General features: G+C 39.9%; 2 protein-coding genes across 2 annotated transcripts in view; one reads left to right on the plus strand and one right to left on the minus strand.

The window, feature by feature from the left end:
- The first annotated feature begins 1,900 nt into the window (after nt 1-1,900).
- etfa (electron transfer flavoprotein subunit alpha) lies at nt 1,901-9,661 on the plus strand. The gene is made up of 12 exons (XM_073471779.1): nt 1,901-2,010; nt 2,813-2,962; nt 3,128-3,209; nt 3,711-3,793; nt 4,006-4,105; nt 4,346-4,456; nt 4,723-4,824; nt 5,059-5,127; nt 5,227-5,309; nt 6,680-6,745; nt 7,054-7,134; nt 9,191-9,661. The coding sequence occupies exons 1-12, from the start codon at nt 1,972-1,974 to the stop codon at nt 9,224-9,226; spliced, it is 1,002 nt and encodes a 333-aa protein (XP_073327880.1). The 5' UTR covers nt 1,901-1,971; the 3' UTR covers nt 9,227-9,661.
- A 693-nt stretch (nt 9,662-10,354) lies between these two features.
- tmem266 (transmembrane protein 266) overlaps nt 10,355-21,212 on the minus strand; it is a 29,126-nt gene continuing 18,268 nt past the window's right edge. The window contains exons 3-10 of the mRNA XM_073471778.1: nt 20,029-20,183; nt 16,972-17,045; nt 16,005-16,061; nt 15,727-15,865; nt 14,406-14,521; nt 13,599-13,791; nt 11,441-11,536; nt 10,355-11,379 (exon numbers count right to left, since the gene is read on the minus strand). Of these exons, the coding sequence (XP_073327879.1) occupies nt 10,742-11,379; nt 11,441-11,536; nt 13,599-13,791; nt 14,406-14,521; nt 15,727-15,865; nt 16,005-16,061; nt 16,972-17,045; nt 20,029-20,183 (1,468 nt within the window). The 3' untranslated portion in view covers nt 10,355-10,741. The remainder of the gene's footprint in view (nt 11,380-11,440; nt 11,537-13,598; nt 13,792-14,405; nt 14,522-15,726; nt 15,866-16,004; nt 16,062-16,971; nt 17,046-20,028; nt 20,184-21,212) is intronic.

A 21,212-nucleotide genomic window follows, 5' to 3' on the forward strand; every position in this document is an offset into this window, starting at 1 on the left:
GATCTTTTTGGACATCAAGTGTGATTTTTGATGCTATATATTGTTATTTCCTTTGTTGTCATATGTCATACGTGGGCTCTTATTGTAATTTATCCTGATCAATATCCCATATTACTGTGATATTGTGTTTTATAGTTTTGTTGAGATATTTTTCTAGTAAATCCATCTATTAACCACTAACTCAGTGAGAAATATGTACCTTTTTACTCCACTAAATTTATCTGACAGCTTTAGATACTTTACAAGTTAAGATTTTTACACACAAAACCTTTCTTGAACTTATAAAGTATAATTTTTTTTTGTTGTACACTAAACCACCCAACAGTTTATACAAATACAGTTGAAACCACTTGTAGATTAAATATTTTTTTAACTGGTTGTAAGTCGGATTTTCTCTTGAATACCGTGTTGAAAATGTAAAAAAAGAGAAAAAGATTATGTTTATTATTACTGGTTATAAGTTTGTCACTTCTATAAATGATGGAAGTTATTATTATTATCATTATTATCATTATTATTATTATTTGGGTGATTGTTTATTGAAGAAAAAACAAACAATTAAACTTGCTGTTTGTTTTGTTTTATTTTACTGTCTGGTAACCAGTATTCTGCCCTGACTGTAGAGAGCCCTCTACTGGATGAAATATCATGTGGATCCACCAAACGATCAATAGGATGCAACGTGTAGAAATAGATCTGTTTACATTTACGTATGGATTATCCATAAATGTTGGAGAAAATAAATGAATAAATTCACAAGTCACAAGACTCAACCCTCAATATTCAATAGTGTAAGAGAGAGAGGGGGGATGAGAGCATGAACACAATAGAGGCAGAGTCACACAACATAATCAAAGCAGACACTTTCTGAGAAGGCTTTTACTGTTTGACCAAAACATCAAACACGTTCTTTAATTTAGGTTCAAAATTAACTTCAGATCTGTGAATGTGTGAATCAGTCAGCCAGAGAAAAATAATGCTCTCACGCCATTTGCTGATTTGGTTTTTAGCACCGTTCAAATTTATTAAGGCAGCCAATCGTGGGCCAGGATTTTGCAGATATCCATATGTCACTTTTCTCTTCACTTCTGTCTTTTCCTCTCCCCTCTCAGGCAGAAACACACCACCCCACTGAAAACAGTTGATTATAGGTTGAATCAAAATTTACTACAGCCTATAAAGCACAGATAATTCATAAATCTCTCATGCTGGTCGGTCTTTACATATTTCCTTAAATGCAGATACTTGAAAAAGTATGGAAAGCATATAGTTATGGCCCAAAAGAGATTTTTTTTTCTCAAAACATTTTATGATTTTGATATTAAATAGCTGACTTGACAAACAACAACAACAACAACTAAAAAGATCTTTTACACATCTTTTTATTTTCATATATCCTATTGGATTTTCACATTTTTTTGCTTACAAAGCCAAACAGGATTTTAAATAATACACTTAAAAACGATTTAATAATCATATTTATGGTCTGTACTTATCCGGGTTAAATATATGCTACTGACTGAAAAATGAGAAATGAAAACAGTAGCATTATAGTCGAAAAGAAATTAAATTGCTGAAGAGCTAATAGACCTCTGTAAGCTTGTTTTTTCAAGGAGGGGTTTAAATTAGCTTATTATTCTGAGGGAGAAACTGGACAAAATGTGAATCATTGAATCATTTTGGATGAAAAGTGTATCCATGTGTTTAACTGATTATCATAATGCATCAGGCTGCTGTTTACTTTAAATGTTTTTTTGTTTTTTATAAAAAAATAATTAGATTAAATTGTTGTTAAACTTTCATGCCAAATAAAGCCCCCTTTGAACTGTGAGAGAGAGAGAGAGAGAGCGAGAGAGAGCGATGACCGGAAGTTGTCGTTCTCGTCTCGTTCTATCTCGCGAGAACTCAGACGACCTTTGGCACAGTTTTGTTTCTGCAGCGCTGAGGAGCAAGCAGCCGCAAGGGTCCACGATGAACAGAGCTTTGAACAAAACAAGTCTGAAACAACTGGTAAGACCATGACAGTCATGACTTCACAACATGAGCATACTTTGAAAACGATCTATCAGCTTATAGCAGACTGAAAACGTGAAACACGTCGGATAGCTCACTTGTTTTTGCAGCAGCAGCTGCTAGCTGACTGGCTAGCTAGTTTACACGTATGTAATGCAAGTCGTGCTCGTTCAACTCATTCAAAACGCGTGTGACAGCGCTGGTTGACGTATTCTGACATAAACTCGATCTTAACATCGTGATATAACAAGAATATAAGTTAATGCTGTTTGTTATTGAGCTAGTGCCAGCTGTTGTTAGCATAGCTTAGCCTAGCGGTTATGAAACCTGGTAACGTTGAACAACAGTTACGAAACTTCACAATTGTCATTGACGCTGCAGGTGATGCTAAAGTGTTACCTAAAGCATGTAATCTAGTGTTTAAATAGTACACACATCGTATAATAAGTGACTTATAAGTATCATGAGGTGTTTTGTGTTTTATTTAGGTGTTTCTTCTTGGTTTGACTGAATGTGAATGACCTTTATTAAGTGATAGTGCTCAGTCCTGTCCAGATGAGGCCAGTGTAATCCTGTTTTGTTTTGACTGACCCTGATGCAGCTGTTTCAGACCTTGCACACTAGATTGTTTGCCTGTTCGCTTCCATTATTGATTATTATATAATTATACATTTTCATAATTTAGCAGTTAGTGTTTATTTCCCAATGATTAAAACTGTTTTATCAGGAAAGACATGTTTTCAGTCGCCCAGCTCTCTTCTTCTCTCTTTTTTATTGATTCACACATCTTCTCCAACAGACTGGTCTCCTCCAAAGGTTTCAAAGCACCTTGGTGGTTGCAGAGCACAACAATGAGAAGCTGACGCCTATAACACTAAATGCCATCACTGCCGCCAGTAAGCTCGGGGGAGAGGTGGCATGTCTGGTTGCTGGAACAGACTGTGCAAAGGTAGGCAAAGCTTTTTAGAGTGATCTGCATAAGAGATCACCAGATGTGTTTCTTTTTGTGATATGATATTAATGTTATTATGGCATTACCATTATGTATTACCATAAAGACACAGAGTCAGTTGGAATGGAGTATATTGCATCAAATAGTTTCCTAACTTCTCAGGTCGCGGAGGAAATCAGCAAAGTACAAGGTGTGAAGAAGGTCCTGGTTGCTCAACATGATTCTTACAAAGGTTTCCTGCCAGGTATGTAACATGAAGGAAACTTGATGCCTCTTATTCATTTAACTTTCACTCACAGATCAGATGTGTACTGAACAAGCTGTTTCTTTATTGGCAATAACCTGCTTCATACAAACCTGATTCCAAAAAAGTTTGGACGCCGCATCAAATGAAAATAAAAACATAATACAATGATTTGCAAATCTGATTGAGTGCAGGCAACACTCATAAATTTGATGCCTGCAACATGCAAAGTGAGAAAACAGCACAGACAGCGTCCTAACTTTGCTTTGTAATCAGGGTTGTAAATACACATTCCCACATTTTCACAGCTGGATGGTGTAGTTCTCGATGTTGGCGTAAGGGCATCTTGCCAGGAGTAACTGAGGGAAAGGAGATACACTTTTCATTTGATTTCCCTGTTCATATGTTTAAGTGGGCTAGAACTGGCATGGCTGCAGTCAGAGGCAGGGCTATAGCTACCTGATTTTGTTTCAGCTTTCTCACTCTATTTTCTTTCCTCAGAGGAGTTGACTCCACTTATCCTGCAAACACAAAAGCAATTCAGTTTCACCCACATCTGTGCTGGAGCATCTGCCTTTGGAAAGGTAAGTCATGGACAACAGCCTTAAAGTGAAACTCTCGCCAAAAGTCAAACCTTTGTGTAAAAGCATAATTACGACGAAAAAGCCACTTTTAAGATTTACCGTAATTTTGTTTTCGGGTCAAAATCATTTTCAATTGCGTGCTTATCCTCTTTGTTCATCATCTAATTTGATCAGTGCTCATTTCCCTGCTTAATCAATGTTTCTTTCCATAGAACCTGCTTCCTAGAGTGGCTGCCAAGTTGGATGTTGCTCCAGTTTCAGATATTATCGAGATCAAGTCCCCAGACACTTTTGTCAGAACCATTTATGCCGGTAAGTCCTGTTGTTATGATAAAGAAGTGATGCATGTTGTTTCATCTTCTCATGAATTAGTATTGATATGCTTCAGAAGAAGTGTGAAATCTCGATACCTGAATTTGGTTCAGCCTTGATATGACACAGATGTAATTTCAACCCTGCTTAGCTTTTGCAGCAGGATTTGGCTCTGGTTTTGATCTTATTGCTTTTTATATATAATAATATATAGTATTTAATAATATTTTTATTACACAGGAAATGCTCTCAGCACTGTGAAATGTAATGAGGCAATCAAGATCTTCACGGTCAGAGGGACTTCCTTTGAGCCAGCTCCATTAGAGGGAGGAAGTGCTGCATCAGAAGATGGTACAGTAACATTCTCATTCATCCAGCGAGCTTTGATACGGTGCATGCTAAGATACGACTTGATATTATGGATGTTGATGCATTGTTTTAGGTTCCTTCATGAGGTAATGTATTAACCACGTTTGATGTTGTTTTAATAATACAATGATACAAAAAAAAAAAGATACAGTATACCTCTGCAGATGTTATTTGTTTATCATTACAAGTGCGTTTTTGATAGCGTGTTCCTCCTCATCATTTATGATTCTCTTCTCTGTTGACTGCAGTTGCTGCTTCTTCTGCCGCTGGAGTTTCTGAGTGGGTGGAACAGACTCTGACAAAGAGTGACCGTCCAGAGCTGACCAGCGCCAAAGTTGTGGTGTCAGGAGGTGGGAAACCTTTCAGTGTTCTGAATTACAAATTATGGCCAAAGAAATGGCACAATTTGTCTGCAAAGCCACTTTTTCTTTGTCTTTTTTTAATTTTCAAAGCATTGCTCAACTACAGTTTGGATTTATTCTTGCATTGTTGAAAGTATTAAGATAATTTAATGTGCATGTGTACTTTTTTTTTCAAACTTTAGCTTTCTCACAAGGTAGAATAATGGTGTTTTCTTTTTGCAGGAAGGGGTTTGAAGAGTGGAGATAACTTCAAGCTGCTGTATGACCTTGCTGACAAGCTGAATGCTGCAGGTAGAATTAGATGATCTTTTTTTTTTTATTTTCCTGGTTACTTAGTAATACTCAAGTTACTCAAGATCAAGTTTAAATGGCATAATACTCTTTGTCCAGTTGGTGCATCCAGAGCTGCTGTGGATGCTGGGTATGTCCCGAATGACATGCAGGTCGGACAGACGGGCAAGATTGTAGCACCGGTAAGTTAATCCTTTTCAGAAGTGGTTATTTGGATTACTTCATTTTGTACTGCAACAACAGTTGAATTTAAAAACATTAGAACTCAGTTGCCTTCTCAGAGTGAATAAATCTGTTGCTTTTGACAAATGCCTGTTTGCCTTTACACAGCATCCCTGCAATCCAGTGTGATCAGGGCGGCTGCTCTGCCCTTTTTAAAAGGTTAACTTCCCATTATGTGATTCAGCCGGGTTACCCCAGCTGTGATTATCCACACATTAGGCCCTGCAAAATGTACTGGATGGCACATTAAAGGGCCTAAATGATTTAGCTGATCCATTAAGGCAGAGTGCAGTGGATGTCTGGTCAGAGCTCAGGCCAGGCCAGACTGGCCAAATCGGATTTTCTAAATGTTATGACAAGCTTGTTGAATATGGCTAAGTTAAGTAAATATAATTTTAAGTAAAATTAACATTTTATTTACATGTATGTATGCATGCATGCATGAAAAATAATCTCTTCTCTGCTGATTAAAGTACAATTTATTACCAAAATATTTCGTGTAAAGCTGTTGGTCTCTAACAGAGTGTGGTAAAAGCAGCTTGGCAGTGTTGGTCAGAGAGCGGATTAACCACACAAATGCTTTTTTTTGTCAATTTGAATGGCCAAAAATGGCTTGCTTTGACCATCCTTAGTTTTCATAATCTTGAATAAATTACTCTTTATGAACATTACATATTTTTTATTTCTTATGAAGCACATATCTTCACATATCTCTATTTCTTATTTATATTTTCTAGTTAAATATAGTTATCATATATCATAAATATGCCCATTTCCCTTGTTTTATTATTTTGAATTACTGTATATAATTTAATTTTACATTCTCTTCTTTTCTCTCGTTTTAAATTTTTCTTATCCTGTGTCATTTCTATTCCAGAAGAAGCAACTGTACCACAATTTCACCCTCAGGGTTCAATAAAATATATTGATTCTGATTGTGAAACTGATCATTTAAGAATATGAACCTCCAAATTCTGTCTGCTTAGTGGCTTTTCTACAGTTATGAGACACTACAGTTTTCACATTTTGCTGCCTTTGTCCTCTGAGAGCAGCTGCTTTGCTTTGTCCCCAGCTGCAACATTAAATAAGCACTGAAATATTAATATGACCGTGCATTAAACCAAGAGGCAGAGATGGTTTTCCTAACAGGTTTGGGGGCGGCTGACCCTTTGCTCACTCGCCCCTGCACCCTCTGATGGATTACACACCCGTGATCATTATACCATCAGTCATCTCTGCTGTACCGTAGTTCTACCTTTTCCAAAGAGATTACACGTCATGTATACAAGCAAATAACATGTGTCTGATTGTCTTCTGTTCATGTCCACAGGAGTTGTACATTGCTGTAGGTATCTCTGGAGCCATTCAGCACCTGGCTGGAATGAAAGATAGCAAGGTAATGCCATTGCAACTACAGGAAAGGCTGTTTTTTTCCATATAGTAAACAAAGCAAAATGTTCCCTTTGCAATGTAGGTTTTATGAAAACTGATGATATCAAACAGCTCCAAAGGTTGCAGTTGCCATAAAACATCACATTTCTGTAATATTCTGTATTCGAGTCTGAATTCTGTTTTTATTAATTGAATGATCATAGCATCTTTCTGTGCTTCTGGCTGAGCAGAAGACACCAACACTTAACATTCAGACAGTTTGTTCTTTACTTTCTTGTGTACAAGTGCTAAACATGTTCTTTTTTTATTCAGACTATTGTTGCTATCAACAAGGACCCAGAAGCTCCCATTTTCCAGGTGGCTGACTATGGCCTGGTCGCTGATCTTTTCAAGGTAAGTGTCTGGGATTGATATTGCTGCAGTAACATCACTATGATCTCAAATAAGGAGACAACCAAGCAGTGAGACAATCGCACCACTCATGCAGCTTATGCCTGGTTTTACGCAATGTTTTGACAGCTAAGAGTCTAGAGTGACAGTCAGAATATGACATTTGCTTTCTCACTGATAAATTTTGCACGATGCCTTATTCCACCTAATGGAAATGTGCAACTGTTGAATTATTAAGTCCTTGAATTAATCAGAGGAGAGTTGTGGCTAAGCTTGCTGTTCAGAGAGAAACACATTAGCATCTCAGAAGATATAAAAAGTGATCAGTAGATACTTAAAAGGTGGCCTCAGTTTTGTATTCAGCTTGCCAAGATGTTTACACGCTTAGTTGCTTTCTTGTATCTAGCTGGTGCTCGGGGATAGTGAGCCAGGAGTGTTGGTTGCTTGTGAAAGGCTAGTAGGTTATAATTTGTGTGTCCTGTTGGTCATGTTTTATTTAGCCCCCTCAGTGGTGCACGAGCAGCCCAGGTGTCCTGACAAACTCTGTAGAAGTGATTAGTAATAATAGCTAGTGGCAGTAGAGTTGTGTCCTACTGTGTGAGATCACCTTACATGTGATCAGATAGCTGATTAAAATGGATGGGCTCTCGACTTTTTCCCCAAATGGACAGTTGATACTTCGGACCAACTCAGGCAGTGACTGATGATTCAGTTCTGAAGTTGCTCGACTCACAAAGAGAGCCAATTGAATAATTTTGTCCTTACGTTTACCATAAAAGACTTTTGTATTTATCTTATTTAAAACTACACGACTGGCATTATCAGCCTGTTTATTTATGGGCAGATGCCTCCCATGTAGAATCTTGCTCTGCTTGTGTAAACCTTGTGATAAATGTTTGTGTGCCAGTTTCAGTCTTGATAAATCTCAGGTTGAAGTCAGTGTGTCCTCATTTATATAATAAGCACCAGCATGCATGACAGGTTGTCTAATAAACTCATAAATCTATTTCTATGGAATATGCTGAGGATGGAAATTACATTTATCCCCACAGGTAAAACCTGGACAGATTTCAAGTGGTCACAGCAGTTATTAATGATGAATAGAAATTTCAATACCTAAGGAATTTCCTCTAGAGGTTCGACCAATGGTGGATTTTTAGAGACCGATATTGTAAAAGATAGTTTGGAGCAGGGAAAAGCAGATAGTGGCAGGGCGGCGGCAGTAGCTCGGTCCATAGGGACTTGACTTGGGCACTAGAGGGTGGTTTAAGACACGCTTGGACGAGTCAGGACAGAATGTAGACTGGTAGCTGGAGAGGTGCCAGTTTACTTCCTGGGCACTGTGGAGGTGCCCTCGAGCAAGGCACCGAGCCCCTACCTGCTCTGGGCGCCTGATTACAGGGCAGCCCCATCACTCTGACATCTCCCCCTACATTAATGGATGTGCATGGGTCCTATTTGTGTATGAGTGAAAAAGATGAATTTCCCTAATAAGGGATTCATTATGTCTTCTTCAATTAATCTGTCGAAATAAGAAACTTGGTGACTGTTGAAATGAACATTTAAGTCAAAACAAAAAGTATCTGAAGTAATCAACAAATAAATCTGGATTACTAAACATGTTAATGAATTTAAAAGTATACTGGAGTGACTGACAACGTAAGTTTTGTGATATATCAGTTGGTATGCGCCGATATGAAAACTTTTTTTTTAATTATAATGCAGAAAAAGATTAAAATTTCCACTGTTTAAGTGCACTGATGCCATTTTAGACAGTAACGATTATTATTTAACTGTAAAATATCCTGCATCAATTACATACCTTTGTTTCACAACCACATTTTAGAATTAAAATTACATAAATAAATCTATATCTTAGTTTTTAACTCTCTGTATCGGCGTTGACCCCAAAAATCGATTATCAGTCTGCCTCTACAACAAACACCTGCAGTAAATACACACACAGAAAATACTCGCTGTATTTGTTCCTGCTGTAATGCCAGTGTAAAATGTTGGTAGAATACTATAATTGAGTCTCTGCACTGTTTTATCTCTTCAGGCTGTTCCTGAGATGACTGCAGCTCTGGACAAGTGAAGACAAACCAAACTTCCATCACACAGCTGAGACCCACAGTCAGAAGAATTCAGAGAGCGACCGCAGGAACACATGGCCACTGCCTTAATATATTTTTGAGTGTTTGTGTGCAGAAATAATTGTCAACATTTTCTTTCTGACTGGAAATAGAAGAACACTCTCAATCTGGAAATAAATGCCAGTTTTTATAAATACTAAGCAAGCATTAAATATCAATGAATTAGGGTGTATGTACCTTTTTGGGGTGTTTTTTTCCCTCTGTAGGCGTCCTGCTTGTAATTTGTATTTAATTTTCTGGTACTGTAAAGGACATCTTTGGGAATGATGATACGCTGTTGTAGTTGACTAAGATGTAGCCCTTCATGCCAACGTAGAGGGTGTACCTACTGAGATGCTCTTGGGAAATGATGTATTAAATCGACAACTAATAGTTTTCTCATTTTGCCATGTTTTCACTTTATTGGATTCATTTTGCAATGCCCTCTTTCAAGATAGAAAATGCCTGTTGACAGTACAATAAACAGGGTTAGTTTCGATATTTTTTTTTAAAGTTTCATGCTATAATTTCCTTTTTGACATTTTATTATAGCTCCACTTCAAGTCCCTCACTTTTTTTTTTTGGCTGTGATATGAAGATCAAACCCATCCTGAAATATTTACACAGCTTTTGAACATTAAACTCATAAAAAAGGTAACATTTTAGACCTGGATGACGTCAAATCTATCATGTGCAGGTAGATTTTCAGTCAATTCAGTGTGTGAGGGACATTTTCAAAATCCGACTCAGCTGCGTTTGTTCAGGTTCCAGTCATGGCACCTGGATAAAATATCAGTCAAAAGTTTGCCACAATCTTTCCTCTCAGAATTTAGATAAAAATGTTAACATTGCTAATATAGAAAGACAAAGATTAGAAAGATGAAACTGATCCAATGTACCCTGCAGCAGTCGCATCAAAGAGGACTGTTCTGTGTGAGTTTGGAGACACTAGACCGACTATCAAAACAGCTGATACACCTGCACTTGAGATAAAATCCATGCCTTTTAGCTTGCAGGAAGTGATTCGAAGTCTATGATCTGATCAGTCCGGTGAATGCCTACAAATCAGAGGAACTAAGCCCTCTGCACCATTCTCTCACTGGTTTCACTTCCTAAGAATCAAACCACAGATCAACACATCAAAGCCAGATATTTTTTTCAGCACAGACCAATTGTCAGAACATTGTGGGCTGGAGCCCTGTTGCTGGTTTCTTTTGGTAAAATGTTTCATAAAACTCAAAAAGTGTTTTTGTGAATGTCATTTCCTGATAAGTGGTGCCTGATAACAAGTCTGCCTCCTCCAGTCCTCCATGCCCTCTGTTTTTGTGCTGCTCTCTTAAGTTCATCCTTCAGTCAGACCAGTACACAGAGGATGGCAGACATAAAGTCAGTTATGTGCCAGTGACTCCCAACAACACCGGAGTTTAGTTAATTTTTGCGGTTGATCTGAAGAGCGAGTCCTTTGAGGTCCCAGAGTCTTATGTCTCTGACAGACGGTTGACTGGGGCGTCCACTGGCTCCATCATCCTGTACTTCTCCTCTAGAAGAGGCTCGTTGCCCTGCAGGTGGATGAGAGGCTTGGAGTGCAGCCCGACTCTGCTCTCCTGGTTCCTCTTGTTGTAGATGTTGACCCTGTGCTCCAGCTCGGGGCTGGTTTTGGTGGAACCTGCCGGGCTGGGCGGTTTCAGGTTGACAGGGTCCAGGCCCTTCTGGGTGAGACAGGAGTCCTCGGACAGAGAGGAGAGCAGCTCCTGTACCACAGCACTGGGACTCCCTCGAGGCTGAGTGCCCAGGGCCAGAGGGCTGCTGTAGGGTGGAGGGTAGCAGCGTTGGTCGCTGTAGTCTGTGGAGGTGGAGGCCTCGCGCACCGTGGAGCTGCAGTCCGTGGTGGAGCCCAGCGTGTGGCTGCTGATGCTGTGCTGCCGGGCGCTGAAGCTGGTGCGGGACACCGTGGTGGTGGAGGCCTCACTGACCGAGCTGCCGGTGCGCTGCAAGCGTCCTGATGTCACTGCGTCAGCACTCACCAAGGAGGAGGGGAGCTGGCTGGGGTTGTTGGGCAGGTGCACGTCTATGGCTGCTGTGGTGATGACTCGTGCAGGGTCTGGGATCCCCATATCTGCAAGAACAACACATCATGTACAGGGCCTTGAATTATAGTGGTGCTACCTAGGCTGTAGGGAAGAGTGAGGCAGGATCTTGTTGATGCTCACCACTGCTCGGCTCACTGTAGTACTGGCTTATGTAGTTGTTCATGTCATCCTGACCGTGGTGATCTGAGGAGGATTATAGCGGTTAATGATAGGTAATGTCCTTAAACTTTGTTGAGGTACCACATTCCTTTGACAGTCCAACATGTAAACAGTAACTTTTATTTATTTTTTTAAAATTCATACAACTTGGTTGAAGTTGGGCTATACAAAACGTTAAAACTTTAAACTTTAGGTGAGGTTTTAGATTGCTCCTCGTCTCTCCCTCCCATGGGTTGCTGCCAAAAACATGAACGTTTGGTTTGTCCTTTCTCGGCTGCTATAGAAACATGGCAGAAAGTGGAAGAGGACCTGCTCCCTCTGTGCATATAAAAGGCTCATTCTAAGGCAACGAAAACACAATGATTCTTAGTTTCAGGTGATTATACACTAACAAAAACATAATTATAAATTATATCATATTCCATTTCTGCCCCTGAATCTTTCACACTGGACCTTTAATTTAGCATTTCTTCAAGAAAAAAAACCCCCAAAAACCTTTTGGTTTTGGGCTGTAGGTCAGACAAAACAAAGACACAATTTAAAGATATCATGCCTTGGGCTCTGGAAACATGATTCATTTTGGCATTTTTCACTATTATTTTACATTTTATAGATAAAATGATTAACTAGAAATGAACACTTTACTTTAACTACCCCTATGTATTATTTATAAACATCACTAAAACATAAAATATTCTGTGGGCACCTGTAAGTAGAGGCCCTTGTTTAAAGAGATAATGAATGATAACATAGCAAAAAAACTGTTTTAATAATATAATTATATCTATAATATAATATAATATAATATAATATTATCAATATATATTTATTACATTTTTGCATACTGATCATAAATGCTAAATATGGGGACTTAAATTACAGTGTTACCTGTAAAGCTCATTGTGCCTGAGTCTGGAGATATAACAAATTATTACTTTAATTTGTATGTATCTATAAAATGTAAAACAACTGTCTGATGTTCATATCACTTGTTTTTTCCGACTAACAGTCCAAAACCCAAAGACATTCATTTTACAGTCAGGAGTGTTTATAGTATAAAAGATAAATTGACTAAATCTTTTCCATTTTTGTGCGATAAATAACTAATCAGTAATTAAAATTGTTATTTTTTTGTTTATCTGCTAATAGCTCAATCAACAAATTATTTCAGCACCACCTGAATGAGCAGCGCTCTGTACGAATGTGCTTCACAGATCCTAAATCAGTCCAAGTGTTTCTCTTAAGTGCTCTCCGAGGTCCCACAGGACTGTTCGATGGCTCATATTCATTTATGTTTGGATTTCACAAACTCATTTTATGAATGTCCCAAGAGGGGCCGCTCATTGTTCAGCCTTAACTGTGACAGGGACCATCTCCAGCAGGTGATCAATACAACATGAGCGCATGAGAAGCAGCCCCAGTTAAAAGGATGTCTGAGTAGAAACGTTGCTCTGACGTATGGCAGGTCGCGCCATGATTTATAGCTTTGATAAAGGAAAAGCCTCAGTGTTTTGAGCCCTGACATCACCTACACTGACAGCGCTTTGTTGCTTTAAGCCCTGTAAGTTATGACCTGTCACTGTGTGAGAGGTTTATAGTCCATCTAGGTGTGGCGCCAGAATTTTGATGTGGATTGTGAGATGAATGTTTCTGAGATGAGGACACCAACACTGTGCCAGTGTGTGATGTCCACTATTAATACACTGTCCTGCACTCCAGCATGGTGCTTCAGAGCAAGGGTTGTTTACAGAGAGGTGTCATGCTAATTTCTATCTTTTTTTTGTGGTACTTTAAATAACTAAAAGGTCTCTGAACTAGACTAGCCTGCATATGTTATATTCCTGAGAATTATGTGTTATTTATGACGGATCAGTGTGTCCGCTAAGGATGAGAAGGGATTTTTCATTTAATCTTCCCAAAGAATTTAAACCTGCAATCTTCCAATCCTATAAAAGGCTGAAGGCACTGAGGATATCTTTGAATTCAGCATCCACTTTGTGTGCACACGATGTACCTGGATTCCCCCTCATGCACAGAGGTCGTGATAGCCTGTAATACAAAGGAGTTGGGTGTTCCAGACAGTTACCTGCAGGCCCTCCGGGCTCTCTTGCTTTAGCTGGCCCGTGATGCTCGGAGGCCCCTGGGGCCAGTCCGTCCACTTCCTGGAAACTGCTGCTCTGTTTACCCCACATATGGTGGATCTGCATGGCTGCTTCACGCTCTGCTACCAGATCCAGGTCCTGTTGGGCCAGGTGGGCCCTCAGCTGCCTGATTTCAAACTGACAGGAAAGAAGGACAAAAATAAGAAAACTCGTATTTTTCTTTAGACATTCAAAGAAAATACGCACAGAAATCTTTTAGAACTGTTTAACACAAACAAAACACTCTATATTGTACTTGTTAATATTCAATCAACTCATGTACATGCATTTTTTTTGCATTTAAGGTCCCATTAGAAAATACAGTGTTCATATGCCAAACTAAACTGCACATTTCCGATCTCTATAATATTTTCCCCATACAGTCGATACTCTCTTCCTCTTTTGGGTCGATATCTGAGAAATAAAAAGCACTTACACACTTGCAAAGTTACTTATCTAACTTTTTCTTTAGCTAAGTAATATGACTTCAAAAATAAGAGAACTATTACATTAAACTGTGAAGTCATCAATAGATTGTGTTGAGGTAATGCACAGTGCTGGCTATCTGATATCCGTAGGACTTCTGTAAAAGTATTATCCACTGATGAAATGTGATCAATTTTGAAAGGCATGTTTTCTGCCTTTCCAGTACAGATTCCATTCTTGTCTTTCATGGGGCTTTGCTGCCCTCTGCTGGTAACATGAAACTATAAATTGCAAGCTGTAAGTAGGTGAGCGATAAGAGGACATACTGCCTGTTCCTGGCAGATCTGGGTGAGCCGGTCAAGTTGTTCCTCCCTCACCGCCTTGGCCTTCTCATACTGCTGGATCTCCAGCTCCATCTCCACCTTAACTTGCAGCACATAGGCTTAAAAAATATAAGACATATTATGGTCAGTTTTCCAACAACTGCAAGTTTATTTTTTACAAAATGCTACATTCATTTTATTAATTCACAGAGATGTGGACTCTGTGGAGTCATTATGACTAGGACTAAAGAAGACCTGAGTCATTGTTTTGATGACTTACAACTGGACTAAGAAGTTGACGAGGAAGCCTCGTGACTTGACTTGACGTGAGTTGAGTCATGATTACTCAAATGACTTACGTTGATTTTATGTTTTCAGTTTAAAAATAAAATAATAAAAATGTTCCAACATTGACATAAATCTGTGTTTTTGATTTAGAAAAAAACAAACAAAATAATAAATATAAAATAAGTTTTATAACTTTTTTATTTGTTTGATTAAAATCATTCTTGACAGCTTCTAATACCTTGTCTTTCCTTATCATAAAGACCAGATACTTCAGGTAAGACTGCATTACCTTGTGGGGGAGAGAGTGGAAAAAGTGGGACCTAACGTGATGTAACTAAGGACTTGACTTGACCTACCGAAGAAAAAATTACTTGGGTCTTGCTTGAGACTTGGAACAAACTTCCACATGAGTCACATGAGTCACATGTCTGTTAACTCGTTCCCCTCACCAAAGAGGCTGTAAACATAAAACTCAATCGCTGTTTTGTGAAAAAAATAAAGCCTGCATGTTCTCACTGGCACATGACGAGAGACTACCACCAATGTACTGTACACAAGGTGGACAAAATTAACAGCACAACATCGCAACCAAATCTCATTGTTTTCCTGTATATTCATTATACATGTCTTATGTGTTCAAGCTTTTTTTTGCAAGAGCTGAAACATATTCAGAATTTACTCGGGCTCTCCAGTTACCCCTTTGAACACATAATGTACTATATTTCAAAACCACAAGGGGGAGCAAGATTGTTAAAAAGAAATGTAATGCTCTGCATATGCCTATATGCAAAAATAATTTGCAAGCAGCAGCTGCTGTGTGAGCTTTAAACCACTGGTTCATTACAACAGATTATGTCCTGCATCGTTCCTGCTGGAAAATAATGAAAAAAGGAGGAAAAAAAAAAATTGAGCAAACAACCTCAAGATAGGATGTAGCCGATGCCGCAGGGAGCACACTGCAGTATCTATCTCTGTGACCTGACAGTAAAGGACAGGACGCAGGGGACATCAGCCCCCCAGCCCCTCCCAGCCTCACCATCAATGATCCTCTTGACCCTCCAGATGCGCAGTGTGATGATGAGACCGATGGCGTCCCAGGGGCTGCTGGGGCCGTTGGCCACTGTAGAGGCCACCATGGGGGCCAGAGAAAGGACGATGACGGCTCCATCAAACACCTGAGAAAATTCACAAACACGTACACACACATGGTTACTGTTGTGTCTGTAGCTTCCACAGTGGTATGACATTGAGGGAATGACGCTGCAGTGAAAGGGGCCCCGAGTACCAGAACTAATAGGACCCATGGGAGCTTACCTCTACTTTGTTCTCTATGTAGTCCCATATCCCTAACACCACGATCCTGAACACCGTCTGAGACAGGCAGAGATGGAGACAGAGAGCAGGTTACACACATGTGGTAAGATGGAAGACAGCAGTGAGAGACTGGCTGAGAACCCTGCAAACCCAGTAAACGACATTTGCAGTCGTGAGTCTGATTATTTCATCCATTTGATGGTTGTTCATCAATTACGTCATTTTCATACACATCACAGGCGGCGTGATAGGATTTCATCCAAACAGTTAGAGACACTGCAATTAGCTCCTTCTGCTGACGCAGCAGGGGCTGCAGAGGGCAAACATCCCCGAGCCCCCATCCTCATTTCACATATTCAAGGTTGCACTGGAGCAGAAACCAGCCTCCCTGCTATGTCTTCTTCATCACTGAGAGGGTGCTTTTATTGATAAGTAAAACTCCAGCTACACAGAATTTAGCGGTAGGGTGGCCAGGAGCAGGGAACTAAGACAAATGTGGCTGCTGTAAAGAAAATGGTAATCAATACAGCACACCTGCGGCCTCGAAATTATTTAAAAGTAGCAGCAGAGAAAAAGCTCCATCTGCATTTTAAAGTGTTTGTGCTGCGGATCAATCGAATAGCCCGAGAGGGACCAAATGTGCCAGCTTTAACAGCAGCCATTGTACAAGTTTCTTTCACAATACTGATGTAGATCTTTGTTGTGTGATTTCGTATTCAGCTCCGTTAAACCATCAGTCAAACCATTAATGGAGCTGTACACAAGTTCACCTCTACTAATCAGAATCTAATCAAGCGGTGATGGAGGGCACAGGCCGTTTCACGTCGCTGTTAGTCGCCTAACGAGTATCTGGCGCTGTACTTCACTGGCCCCACATACTGCTCGACATAGCATTAATCGACAGGCTGCTGCATCAGCTGTAAGTGAGACTGTTGTTGTGTTGAGCGAGGGGAAGAAAGACACTCACCTCAGTGAAGAACACGGAGAGGATAGCCAGGCTGATCCAGTGGATGATGCTGGCAAACTGGAATGCGTTATTAACTGAGGGAATAAAAGCGAAATAATTGGTTATTTCTACAGTCAAAAATGTGTTTTACTTCTTGTTCCTACAGTTGAATGTTTGAGTTTCACCGTGTAGAATGATGTATGTGCAGAGTTTGACACCATAAGATTGTTTTCAGATTAATTGCTGAAAGTGTAGATTTTTACTCTGTGCTCACTGAAAATCAGATTTTAAGAGGCGGGCCTACGAGCATGATTTGTGACATCACAAATTGTTTGGAAGCCAATTCTGATCCAACCTTCAGCATACACAAGTGTGATGTGGAGACCTTGCACATACACTGAGAATGGACTTTTCATTAAAGGTCAAAAAGGAGTAGTTGTATTTTTAAGGGTTTTAACAAGATAAAAAAAAAACTTTTTGTGGAAACACATTATTAGTCAAAGTACATATTTATATATACAGTTTTGTGTTATTTGTCAGTATATCAGGGTTTTCGTTGGCCCACTTGTGATCGGAGCCTTATTGGCTACAAAAATGCAGATGAAAGGTTTGGAAATTAATTCAAAATGTGCTCAGCCCTCAATTATGATTTAAAAAGTAGATTACGTGGTATAATGCTTACTTAAGTATGAGTAAAATTACAGACAATACAACAAGGTACAAGTACCCAAAAAATGACTTCATTACAGTAATTTGAGTAGCTGTAACTAGTTTCTTCCTTCTCCGCTGAATAGTAATTAGTGTAACAGAACACCTTTGTAAAGAAACCCTCCCAACCCTGGACATGAGGTGGTGAAAGATGGATGCTGCAATATGTTTTTGTTTCTCACAGCTGCTACCTGCAGCATAACATTGACGAGTGGCAGTAAAGTGGTACAAATGAGAGACAGACAGAGGCATGAAGCATCATCATAAATATGAATTCACCACACACTGTACATGCATGTCTCTATCTCCCAGTCTATTCATCAGGCTAATTGTGGACAGCCTCAAACGACGCTCGGCTGTCAGCTGAGGCATTTCTCTTCATGCGCCACCTCTCCCTCCATCTGTCTTTGTTTGCCGTGTTCAGTGATCTGTCTATCAGTCCATTCATCTTCCTCCAGTCCTCCACACACTCATCCACCAGCCAACTCTGCGTCGCCTGATTTCTTTGTCCGCTAATCTCACTTCACGCATTTGTCTTACTTTTCCTTTGTCTGTCTCGCCCGTCCTGTCAGTCAGTCAGTCAGTCATTCAGTCAGTTAGTCAGTCCCAGGGGAACAGTAAAGACATGAATGCATTTGGATGCTGCTCGAGCCACATTTCCGTCATGTGTGCTCTTCTTCACTCATCCCTGTGACTTCAAACAGGTCATGACCCCTGACCTTCCACTTATGATAAATGAGGATGTCTCCACCGTGCCAGATGATGTAGATGAAGGTGAGACAGGGGTGACATTGGTCACAGTGGCAGTTCGACCACCTGACATTTTGTGTTAACTGTGCAAAGCTAATGGGAGGATTATATTCCCCAGGCAATGATTGATCAGAGCTTCAGGTCCCAGGAAAGATCATCAGTGACACAGACTCATTATACAGTGGACACATGAGACCAGGTTAGTATTTACAGGCCTTCTGCACATCCTCACATACATGTTGTACATCTTATAGTGTTCTGTCACTTCCTACTATAGTATAATATAGTATGGTCAACCCAATTGCGGAAATAAACTGTGTCAATGTACGTTTCTGCAAACCATGGTTTTGTTAAAACTTTAAAGCAGTCTCTGTGACAGGCATAGTGTTGTCAAGAGAGTTTAGAAAATTCAACAGCTGTTCTACAACAACCAATGTGTGTGTGAATGTTTTTAGAACAAATATGTAACAAGCATTTCTGATGAGGGTCCCTCAAAGGTCCAGTGTGTAGTATTTAGCAGCATCTAGCATTGTGTTTGCAGATTGCAACCAACTGAACAACCCTCGCCTCACCCTTCCCTACGGTGCCTGCCAAAAAATGTGGAAAATGCAAAAAGCCCTCTTTAGAGTCAGTGTTTGGCTCTGGGCTACTGTGGGTGGTGCAACATGACTCATTGGAAGAGTATCAGCTTCCTCTGTAGATAAAAAAAGGCTAATTCTAAGGAAATGAAAACACAATGGTTCTTAGTTTCGGGTGATTATAGACTAATGAAAACATAATTATGACTATTACATTTCATTTCTGCCTCTAAATCCCCCTGAATCCTACACACAGGACCTTTAAATGTACTAAAAATAAAATGATTTACTGGCTAACGTATATACAAATACTTATAGATTTAGCAAAATGATATATTGGCTGCGCTAATCATTTTTCTGTGTGTATACGAGTGCAGTACAGCATAAGGCAAGGGTGTGCTTCAGTGTTGATGTTCTATATTTGTATCATTTGTGCATATTCAAACAAACACCGTTAATGTCTTCATTGTGCGATTAAAGAAGGCAGCTTGCCAGAAAAGGTAAAATGACTGCTTGTTGCTCGTTCACAGCACATTGGTAACAGCTGCTACCTGTGTTATAGTGTCAGGCACAAGTAAATGGTGCCTATCTTTAAGACACCTTCATTTGTAAAATGTGCTATTTTGCCAACAGATTTTGGTAAGGCTGTGAGGAAATATTTTAATGTTTCTGCTCCTTATTCTTTGCTTTATAGCTTTATGACCAGTTCTAATCCTCTTGCCAAATCCTTCCGTCCAAACTGCAGCTCAGTCTAACAAGATCATGAGGACATGATCTATGTGCAGCTTAATTTTTGTGCTAATTAAGTTCTTCTCTTGTCATTGCTCCCAAGTCTATGCTTCTATTGGCACAGTGCCTTTGTATAACAATCAGTAAACACTTGTGCTGACTGAGCAGTCCACTTTTTCTCTCTCTCCAGGCATGCTATAGCAAGTCAGGACCATACACAATGAGTGTAACAAACCACCTCCCCCAGCACAATGTCCCCCAAACCACATCCTATCACAGGTGACGTCACACTGTCCTGGTTTCTACTACTCACACTGCAACAGCTTGGTGTCTATGAGCAGCTCCAGCGTCAGCAGCAGCACCACCAGAATGACACAGGCCACCAGGAAACAGTTGAAGCCCGCCGACAGCAGACAGACCTGCCACAGCGCTGCCCTTCGCCCACAGCACGGCTTCAGCCAGTTCGACCTGACCGGTGGGGAGAGGGGGTGAGAGACAGAGATGGCGGAGAAACAGCGGTTAGAGACGCTGTGGGTACAAAGATAAATGGTAGGTCTTGTTGTGGTGTTATTTTAAAATGTGATACTGGTGCAGAGTGTGGATCTGACAGGCAGCAACCAAGGTCAAATCAATAAAACACAAGAAACGTCAAGATACACAAATCGTGAGGTGTATTCAACCTTGACTTTGCTCCTTTTTCTATCACTCAACGTTCTTATAAATATCTTTCAGCCGAGGGCTCCATTCTGCATTCAAATTCAGAACATGGATGCTGAAATTAATTTACAGTCTTGAATTTATGTGAGGCATAAATACATGTTCTGCTGGCTCTGAGATGAAATATTAGTATGAAGTAATTCAGCTCAGGAATCTTCTCCTCATGAAACCAGGATCTCTGTAACCTTCCGCTTCCCATTAAAGCTCTCCTTTTGTGCATCATCAAGCAAAGTGGTCGACTTATTGCAACAGCCATTAGTTTATTTTGTGCCTGTTTTCAGAAGCAGATTACACGACATCTAATGTGATTCACAATCAAGCATTAAATGATGTGTGCCTTTTTCATCAGAACATGTTTGCAAGCATATCTTTAACAGTAATACATTTCTTTAGACATATTACAAATTTATAACCGTGTGGTTCTGTAAGCCCAGTCACCAGGATAAAATGTCGGCATTTTACGTTTCCTGCAAACCATGGGTATATTTGTGTCATATGTACCATAATGACTTTTGACTTTTTTGTCAGGAGGTGGATAGGATGGTGGCCGCGTTACTTACAGCTGTCTGAGACGGCTTTGTAACATTTGTAAGCATTAAACTAGTGGATATCTTTTTACAAGACATTGGAAATTTTTCCAGCTGTATTTGTGGCAACAAAACCATGTGTTTTTGACGAGGCATCGGGACATTTCCAGACGTGTTTCTGGTGACAAAACCAGGTATTTTTAGCCAAAGCATTGTTTCTTCCTAACCCCAACCAGGTGTTTTTTGTGCCTGA

This window comes from Pagrus major, chromosome 8 (assembly GCF_040436345.1).
Source record: "Pagrus major chromosome 8, Pma_NU_1.0".
Lineage (NCBI taxonomy): Eukaryota > Metazoa > Chordata > Actinopteri > Spariformes > Sparidae > Pagrus > Pagrus major.

What these genes read in the sequence shown, in the direction of transcription:
- etfa (XM_073471779.1), top strand. Translation starts at nt 1,972, where the DNA reads ATGAACAGAGCTTTGAACAAAACAAGTCTGAAACAACTG. An exon ending in CAAAGTTGTGGTGTCAGGAG is followed by an intron (nt 4,825 to 5,058) that starts GTGGGAAACCTT and finishes TTCTTTTTGCAG; the next exon opens with GAAGGGGTTTGAAGAGTGGA. An exon ending in CTGGAATGAAAGATAGCAAG is followed by an intron (nt 6,746 to 7,053) that starts GTAATGCCATTG and finishes TTTTTTATTCAG; the next exon opens with ACTATTGTTGCTATCAACAA.